The following is a 10,010-nucleotide window of genomic DNA, read 5'->3' on the forward strand; positions in this document are numbered from 1 at the left end:
ACACTACTGTCTTGTTCTATTGCTTGGACCTTATAGAAAGAAGTGGTCCCACTCACCATTCCTAGCCTGAAGTTGACAATCACTCCTTTCAAAGCTGAACATGATTACATGAATTTGCTGTATTTATTCCACCACTCCAGCTACTGTACTTTGAATCATAAAAAGTTCTTGCTGATTAAGTAATACTATATTTCAAATGCTTATGCATATAATAACTTCATTAATGACTTTAAGTGAAAAGCCCTGATCTTGAAAACTATGGTTTAGAGAGCATATTGTACAAAATATTAAAATATATTTTCCTATGGAGCTCTGCTATAAAGGAATAAGCAGAAATAGGGTATATTATGATTTTCTTGATAGACTTTAAATTCATTCATTTTTTACTTTTCCTTCTAAAATATGTATATATGTATACATATATACAAATATATGTATAGACAATGAATATGAATTTGGACAGACTTCAAGAGTTAGTGGAGGATAGATGGGCCTGGAGGTCCACAGAGTCAGGCATGACTGAATGGCTGAACAACACAACTAACACAAATATATATGTGTGTGTGTGTATATCTATATATATATGGAAAGAGAGAGACAGAGGAAAGATCCTACCATGCCTCTGTGTTAGTTGAATATGACAGTATGCTGACAGATGTGATTCAGGAAAAGGCCCGTTTATTTATATGATGTACTTTATTTAATCAGGAGATTTTTTAAAATGATTTTTGTTTGCTTAATCTCTTTTGACATGCTCTCCTTCCCTCTTCCCCTTTCCCTTCTCCCCATCCACCACCAAAAAAAAAAGTATTCAGAAATTGTGTATTTAACAGATTTACTTTGGGTGGAGAAATTTTCCTCTTTTCATCTACAACAAAAAATACCTCTAAATTCCCATTTAAAAATGAAGTGTGGATAAAAGAAAGTCTTTAATGAAGAAATGTAAGACAAATCTATGGAGGAACAGTCCATTTGCTCCATCCTCTCCTCTCCCCTGAGGGCTGAGGTACAGAGTCATAATAAGAGATCTTTCACTTGAAGTAAAAACGGGTGTTGGGTGGGTGGTGGCAGGGGAAAGGTGGCTGGTGGTGGTACGTTGGACAGTCCAACCATGGTCGTAGTGTTCCTGGCATAGGGGGCCACCCATCTCCTAGGTATTCCAGTAATTCTCAATAAGGTTTAGAGAAGGGAAACAGGGGCACGTGGGTTGCTGTGCTGATGGGACCCAAGAGGCAGTGGACTGGGGCTAGGTCACATGCTGAAGGCCTGAGAAGGCTGATGAAGCACAAAGCATTGGGATGATGAAAAAAGGGTAAAGGCTCCTGAGAACAGGTCTGTTCTCCTTAACAGTGTCCTATGCTCCAAAATTAACTAACCTTTTTTCCTCACTGCTTCCTCAAATAAAAATTCATTCCTTCTGAGGCTAACTCAACTGAATGCTAAGAGGAAAGAAACATCCTTTAGTCTAACTGCTTCATAGCAGAGATGGGGAAAATGAAGCCAAGAAATGTGCTTACTTGTCCCAGGTCCTTCAGGTGTAAATGACTGATGTCCTCTTTCCAAGGGTTAGGTTAGGAAGTTTACATTTTAAAAAGGTATTCTCCTGAACCAAAAGGAACCTCTCGTAAAATTTCAGGCAACAGGAAGGAGAGATTTTCTGAGAGGGGAAGAGGAACACTTCTCTGAGGCCCTCTAAACTTTTCCATCCATTTCCTGTTAGGCTGATCCTGAGTAGAGGCATTTAAGGGCTCTTTTATTTTGACAAATGAGAGTTCAAAATAAATTAAAACCTTGGGACTTGTTTTTAAAACTGCCCTCCTCCTCCAGCCAAAACCTATAGGCCAAAAGTAGTGATTGTAATACTTTTTTTTTGCCAGGAACTGAAATTTTATTGGTGTAGGAACTGCCCAGAACAAAAAAAAGTGTCTCCATTTAGACCAAAGAGATCAGAATCACTAAGCAAATCACTGAATCACTAAGCAAAAGGACCCATATGGATAAAAATCGTTAGAGCAGCTCTTTATATTGTGGCAAAGAACTGAAAACTAAGGAAGTGTTCATCTATCGGAAAATACCTCAGTAAATTGTGGCAGATGGCTGTGACAGAATACTACATGCTGTAAGAAATGATGAATTATAATAATAGTAATAGCTCACATTTACATAGTGCTTACTATGTGCCAGGCACTTAGAGTTATTATTTCATTGGGTCCCCACAACCCTGGGGGGTAGGTTTTATTATTATCCCATTTCACATATGGAGAAACTGAGGCAAACCCCAGTTTAAGAGGCTCGCCCATGGTCACACAGTAAATGTCTGAGGCTTGATTTGAACTCAGACATGCTTTCCCTCAGGCCCTGACCTCTATTCACTGTACCACCTACCTGATCAAGGGGACAAAAGGGACAATTGCAGAGAAACCTTGGAAGGCTGCTGCATAGTGATGTGCACAGAAGCAGAAAAATTTATTCAGTAACCATAACTTTGTAAACACAAACAACTTTGGAAGACACAACTTTTAATCAACACACCGACCAACCATGTTTCCAAAGGGCTCATGATAATGAAAGCTTCTCACCTGCTGACAGAGAGCTAGGTGATGGACTAAGGTACACATTGAGAAATATTTTTTTCTGGAAACGGTCAGTGTGTCAATTAATTTTACTTGATTATATATATTCGTTATGAAGGTCTTTTTTTTTTTCTTTTTCAGTGGGGAGTGGGAGAAAGTGAGAAATAGAAAAAATTGTTGAAAAATATTTTCGTGGAAATTAAATGCATTTAAGAGGAAATTTCCGGGAGCAGCCACATTATTTTTTGGTCAAATCTGACCCTTATAACCGTCCTTATCATCTGTGCCTGGTTGGCTTCTCCAGACCATTTTTTTACCACTTAGATGAGGTAGAACGTGGTATGGTGGCTAGAGTTCAAATCTGGCCTCAGACACTTACTTGCTGTGTGATTCTGAGCAAGCCCCAGTTACCTCACTTGCAAAATGGAGATAATAACCCCTTCTAGGGTTCTTGTAAGGATCAAATGAGATAACATTTGCAAAAAACACTAAGCACAATTCCTGGCACATAGTAGGGGCTATAAAAATGCTTATTGCTTTCCACCCCTTCCTAGGTAAGGGACTGAATAGGGATAGGAACTGGACCTGTGATTCCTTTAGTATAGGGAATCCCACAGTGAGAAAGCTTCATCTACCAATATAGGCTGGCAGCTCTTTAAAACTTACCCTGAGCATTGAGAAGGTAAGGGACTTACCCAGGGTCACCTCACTTACCCAGGTGGGAGGTGACTTGAAACCAGTTATTGCTGGCTTTGAGTTGCCAACTCAGAAAGGGAGTCACTAAAACAAGCTGCATCATCATCATCATCAAAACTAACATTTATGTAGTACTTTAAATGTTAACGCTTAATCCTCACAACAACCTAGGGAGGCAGATGATACTTTTATCCCCATTTTACAAATGAGGAAGCTGAAGCAGACAAATGTTAAGTTACTTGTCTAGAGTCACACAGCTAGTTAAGGATTCCACTGATAATTATAATTTGATTTTGAAACTTTATTAATTTTTATTTGATAAATTAAGGTTCAGAAAAACAAAAGGACACAAAATGAGTTTTAATTTATTCAGCACATTTTTTAGTGCAAAAAGATTCTAGCCTTTTCCTGTCATAATTAGCTATTTTTAAAAAAGCAGAGCTTTCAAAACTTCTTGTTTCGATTGAAGAGCAATACTAGTTTTATTTTATTATTTTTTCATATTCCACTTGAGGCCCTCTGTGAATTTGAGGGCCTTTGGGATCTTCTTCTGATAGGGCCTATTCTCCTCCAGCTCCTACTAACCTCCCACTCCCCCTTATCATCCCCAGCTTCAAGTTGGAGACAGCTGCCTGGGTTCCGGATCACGGGGGCTGTAGTTCTCACCCCCACCCCCCCCTAAGCCTGGCTTCCAGCCAGTTACTGATGGAAGTGGGGACGGTCAGACCGCAGCAGATTCAGGCAGGAAACTCTGGTCTAAGGAAGGGGGATGGGAAAAAAGGGGTGAGGGGACGTTGTAAGAGAGCCGGAAAGGTGCTCATAGCCCTGTTTCTGCTGGAGAAGTAACTTGAGGTTCGTTTCAGATCTCTGTGGCCGGGGTTATCAACCTGGGATCCGTGCCTTTATTAAATATTTTTATAGCTATTTTATCAGCTGGTTTTAATACTAATAAATGTCAATAAAATAAGGAATAAATACTAAATTGTGTTTTGCTAACTGGTTTACTTTGTAAGCTTATGCATTTAAGGACGTTATTCGGGAAAGGGAGGGTTCCATGGCCAACACCCGACTGCAAAAGGGAACCAGAACGCAGAGAAAGTTTAGAACCCTTACGGTTAGAGCCGGTAAAATGCAGATCCGCAGACCAGCATTTGTTAAGGAAGCCTCTCACACCAATAAAATCACTGGCCAAGTCAAGTCAATAAGCATTTACTAAGCGCCTACTGTGTGCTAAGCGGTGTGGATCCATAGAAAGACCAGTCCCGGCTCTCCAGGGGCTCACAGTCTAAAGCGGGCCGACAACATGCAAACACATAGGTACGAAGACATAGGCAGGACAACTGGGACATCAGCAGAGGGAAAGTGGCGTGCATGGGCTCATCCATCCCAGCGCCTTCCCCCGGCCTGCGGGGAGCCTATGAAGACACGGCGCGACCTTGTCTCAGACACCCGTAGGACCCCTCCCCACGTGCCCGCGGCGGGGAGTATTTCTGGAGCAGTTTCTCCGGCTGGAATGGGCTTTTCTAGATTTTCAAAACAAGACCAGAGCGGGTCGGAGTGACCCGGAGGGTGGACGGAGCCAGGACCCAAAGCCACCTGGGGCTGGGCTGGTTCTTCCTTCGGTTTCCTAGAAGGAGTGGCCAATCCCAGGAGATCTCCGGAGTCTCGAGGGCTGCCCCAAATCCCAAAGATGTTGCAAAGAGAGTGGGGTGGGGGGAGGACGGAAGGAGGGAGGGAGGGAGGGAGGCCGCCTCGCTGGGGGCCAGGGCGGGGACCAGGGGGGAAAGGGGTGTGGCGTGGAAGGAGGAAGGGGGAGGGCGGAGAGGACTCCACCGGACTGGGCTGGGAAGGAGGATGGGCTAGGCTGGGAGAGGAGGGCGGGAGGCCAGAAGTGGCAGGAAGCCGGGACGGGCCGGCCGCCTACCGGGGAGAGGTACAGGAGCGAGCCTGGCGGGAGGCGGAGCCGGGGCGGCCTCCGCTGCTGCGGCCCCCGCGTGGGGCTGAGCCGTGGGCTATAGGGCGCCCACCCCGGCTCTCCCTGCACTGCACCCCTGGGGCTGCAGCGGGCGAGGGCTCCCTGCGGACCCGGCCTCGCCGCCGGGTCGATGACGTGGACCAGCAGCATGAGCAGCGGTTACAGCAGCCTGGAGGAGGACACGGAGGACTTCTTCTTCACCGCCAGGACCTCCTTTTTCCGAAGACCTCCCCAGGGCAAACTCCGGGCCGGCCAGCAAGTGAGTGGCGCCCCGCGGGGCCTCCCCCCTCCCCGGCCCTCGGGGTCTTTTAGATCGCTGGGGAGGCGTAGTAAATGGGGGCGTGCGTGTGCTTGCTTCACATGGGCAGAGCGCGTGCAGAGATCGTAGGACGTGGAACCGGAGCTGCCGGGCCCTGGTGGACCCCTCCGGTCATGAGCGTCTTCAGTAAGCCCCCGTGAATTTGGAAGGGGACAGAGTGACACCTTGATTGTCACTAACCTTTGGTTTCCTTGCATTTAAAGAACCTTATTTTGAGAAGGTCCACAGGCTTCCCCAGATTGCTCCAGGGTTCCGGGACCTAAAGTTAAGAACCCTTGACCTAGTTCCCTTTTCTACATTTTGCAGATGAGGAAACTGAGGTCCGCAGAAAGGAACAGGACCGTGCCTTTTTTTTTCCGCTTTTCTTTGTAAAAACCCACAGCGTCTCATTGCATGTTGATCGGCCAAAATGTGGTAGAACGCTTTGCAAATGTTTAGAAACGCCATATCCAAGCACGCTGACTGGGGGGTGGGGAGAGAATTGGAGGAGAAAGAAGGCTCCTCTGTAACTCCCTTGGTTACAGTTACCATATGGTAACTAGTGCTTCTTAGCCTGGGGGCAATGGGCTTAGCCTGCCGCTCTCTTTGGGGGCAGATGTGCTGTGCTTGCTGCTGGGGTAGGAGGCGGGGGTGGGGGGAGGGAGTTAACCCAAAGTGGCCAGCTTCCCTGGTCCGGGAGAGGAATTTAGGGTTAGGTGCAGAAGCGCTCTCCAGTCCCAAGGTACCCAGAATATTCAAAACAGTTAAATTCAATTGCCAGGCTGCTCTGTGGGAGCTCAGAAACCCCGCTACCTGTCTCTTACAGGCAGATCCGCGGGAGTGGCTGAGCCCCTGTGACTTTCCTCTTTGTACTGTGACGTCCCTCTTTGTCCCACCTTGTGACCTCAAGGGTCATAACTGATATGGCAGTGACCTTTTGTGCCTGCATGCAGGGGCCGGATGGATTTTCTCGAACATTTGTATAGGTCCGAACTCTGAGAAGTCCTTCCTTGGGCAAATTAGCCCATTAATTAGAGCCAGTTTAATTGGGAGGAAAAATATTTCAGGCTTTGGCTAGTCTTGCCTAGAGGCAGAGTATCTAGGGACTCATTACTTCTGGAAGAGATAGGCAGAAGGGATCTTTAGGCCAGATTAACCAACCATGACAATATTTCAGAGTGCCTTTCCCATAACTGAACTGACTTTGGGTTGGGTTTCCAAGGCTGGGGCTTGAACTCATGCCGCCCTGGGCTCTGGGAGGGGCTGGGAAAAGCCCTGCCAGCTGAACCATGCTGACAGCAATCACATTAAAGGAGGTTGTCATGGAACAAATTTGTTGTTCCCCTTGGGGAAAAAAAAGTAATATTTATAACCAGACTTATTCCTGGAGGTTTTTAGGTGGGGGAACATAGTTCGGGGGCTTGGGTAGTGAGATAAAAATCACATTTTTTTGGTGCCATGTAATCTCACTATCAGGTTTTAGTTTCCAGTCCTTGTTTTCATTCCAGTGCCTCTTCTAAATACAGGATTTGCTCCATTCCAAGACTCACCTTCCACAGGGAAGTACTGTGTAGAAAGTGCTTTAGGATGGCACTGTAATGGTGGGCTAGTTCTATGTAAAGCGAAGAGGGTTTACTTAAGGTAAACCTAGGCCCCTCTAGGCAGCTTTTCTCCTTTTAGATTTGGAGCGTCTAGAGAGCAGAGACTGACTTTTGCCCGGCTTCATTCCCAAGTTCTTTGCTGAATGCCTGGTGCATAGTAGGTGCTTAAAGTTTATGGAATGACTTTTCAAGGCTTGTTGCCTGGATGTTTATTAGATCCTGGAGATGCTCATAAATAATGAATCAAATGTAAGTTAAAGGAATAAGACTATTAGGAAGGTTTGAGGCCAAGGGCAAGCATCTCCTTCACAGTTTAGAAGTTTCTAAGAAAGCCAGGCAGTGAGTGTTTCATCACTGAGGAGGAAAAAAAAAAGCAGGGGTGGGTCCCAGTCTTCTGTTTGATTTCTTCTGGGGTCAGATGACCTCTTTTTTTTTGATATCATCTTTTGTTTTTGGTTTCAAACTGTCTTGGCTCTTTTTTGCCACCAAAGGGCACACACTTGGGAGGGATTTTTCAGTGCTTTCCCAATACTGATTTTCTCTCTTTTTTTTTTTTCATATTTTTTCACTTGACCAGTTTCTCTCCAGTATCTCCCTTCCCCCTTTTCTTTTCCCATCTCTCCTTCCTCTTCTGGTACATTTAACATTGATGTAGAGCTGCTAAGAGTGGTTTTTGGTGCAATAATTTAAGGAAGATCTGATTCCAGAAGCAGTCAGGAAATCCCTAGGGAACAAAGGAAGGCAAGGCAAGCATTTATGAAGTGCCTACTGTTTCCAGGCGCTGTGCTAAGTGCTTTACAGACACCTTATTTGATCTCTCACAAAAAATGTGGGAGGTAGGTGGGTGCTCTTATAATCCTCATTTTACAGTTGTTGGGGAAGTTAAGTGACTTTGGAAGAGTCCTGTAACCAAGTGGATTTGAAGAGTGTTTTCTACCCAGTGCGCCACCCCGCTTGACCGCCTTCTAGTGGTCACTGGTCTTTGAGAGGAGAGATGGTGAAGGGGAGCTACCCTCTTGGATTGAATTTGTATGGCCATATCTCCTCCAAGCATTTAAAGGGCATGTCGTCAGAAGCATGCACCGTAATCAGCTGCTAGATACATATAGTGTCTTAACTGAAAAGCTATGCAATAAGCCTGAGGAAGTAAACATGTTTGTTCTGAAACCTATTTGGCATCTCCCTTTGTTTGTTTCCCCTTGCAAAACTGAGACTAAAAGGGGAAGTTTAGCACAGTCATGTGTGACTGCTGATAGGTTTTCCCCCCTTGCTTGGAGAATTACTCAACTCCGGCCGGATACCTCTATTTCATCTACTCATGACTGCCTGCTTTGTGCAAGGTGTACTGTGTTTAGATGCTGAGGATTTAAAAAAATAAATCCTTAAAATTGTTAATATTAATCATTTAATTTTAATGTTAATGATATTTAAAATAATTAAAATGAGATAGTTAATTTAAGGTTTTTACTAAAGAGAGAGGGATGTGACAAGCCTATGCCAGTGCAATGACTCGGAGTCAGCAGGACCTGGGTATGGATCCTGGCCCCGCCTCAGTTTACCTCATCTATAAAATTAGGATTTTGGATTAAATAATATTTTAAGATCCTTACCAGCTTTAGAGCTGTGATATAAAATGATGAGAGTACAGTGCTTTTGGAAAATTTGAGAGATTTTTTTTTTTCTTCAGATAAGGGGTATGAATGAAGCCTTGAAGGAAGAAGGCTTTTATGTGTTGCCTTTATACTGTTGTGGGAGCCTCTAGGTAGTTCAGTGGAGAGATGATAATCATCTGGGGGGAGAAGAGGTGTCTCTAGCCACAAAATAAAGTCTTTGGGTCTGTTTCCTTTGGCCAGGTGAGTCATTGTTACTGGACCAAGGGTCCGAGTCCACTAGATTTTTTTCACATTGGTTAGTTGGGTCTTATGAGGTCACTTGGTGCCTTATTCTTTTACCCAAATCTTCTGGAGACAATAGTCACTGATCACATAAATTAATGATGATTTTTCTGTTGCTTCTCTTTGCAAATCCTGGAAGTGATGTGGGCAGAGTGGATAGAGAAGGGCCTTTGATGGAGGAAGACATGGCTTCAGGTCTCCCCTCTGACAAATACTAGTATGATGATCCTGGACAAGTCATTTAACCTTTATTAAATGCCTGGCACCTCTCAGTGCACTTGGGTTGTAGAGAAAGATGCCCATTGATAGAGGGAGTCTCCTTACCTGGGCATTCCCAGTACCAGTGAAATCACAGGCCCGATCTTTGTCTAAATCCAGGAAGACTTAGAATTGTTTGGAAAGCAGTGACGGGCAGAGCTTATGAATAGAAGAGCTAAGAATATCTGGTAGTTACTGGGTTTCTTTTTTAGAAATTTTTCGTCAGTGTATTTTGTACTATAAACATCATTTTCTGAGAGAAAAACATGAGGCCAACCAAATGCTGTTAGGGTAGCAATATCCTCTTGCATCAAGCCCCAACCATATCCTTGGGGTTTTTTTATGTATGGGATGTTGGTTTGTTTTTGTATAAAAGGACCTGTTTCCTTGTTGACTTGGTTAGAGGCTATTAGATAGATGTTCCCTCTGCAGAAGAACATGAAGGAAGAGCCTGAAGGATGGGGTAATAAACATGAAAGCAATCTGTTCTTGAATGAAGCAAGGCGCCCATTGGATTTAGCTTCAGTTTGCATTTTCATCTTATTGAGGGAAAATATAAATAGCAAAAAACAGTGTTTTTATTCCTATCTGAAATCCTTATTTCAAGACCCAGCTCAACTTCCATCATCCCCTCTAAGGCCCTAACCCGCTGTTTTTTTTTTCCTGCCTTTTTTTTTTTGGAGGGCAATTGGGGTTAAGTGACTTGCCCAAGGT

The 10,010-nt window shown here is 44.4% G+C and overlaps 1 protein-coding gene across 3 annotated transcripts in view; it reads left to right on the top strand.

Annotated features, from left to right (window-relative positions):
- Positions 1–10,010, top strand: part of RASSF3 (Ras association domain family member 3) — a 203,406-nt gene that overhangs the window by 97,622 nt on the left and 95,774 nt on the right. The window contains exon 1 of one of the 3 annotated variants that reach the window (XM_069080831.1): positions 5,132–5,503. The exons of the other annotated variants lie outside the window; for them this stretch is intronic. Within the exon in view, the coding sequence (XP_068936932.1) occupies positions 5,375–5,503 (129 nt within the window). The 5' untranslated portion in view covers positions 5,132–5,374. Of the gene's footprint in view, positions 1–5,131; positions 5,504–10,010 lie in introns of those variants that run through there. 3 annotated transcript variants of the gene reach the window in all.

This window comes from Petaurus breviceps, unplaced genomic scaffold (assembly GCF_028583685.1).
Source record: "Petaurus breviceps papuanus isolate PSGF00001 unplaced genomic scaffold, PetGlider_PUasm1.0 154, whole genome shotgun sequence".
In the NCBI taxonomy this organism is placed as follows: domain Eukaryota; kingdom Metazoa; phylum Chordata; class Mammalia; order Diprotodontia; family Petauridae; genus Petaurus; species Petaurus breviceps.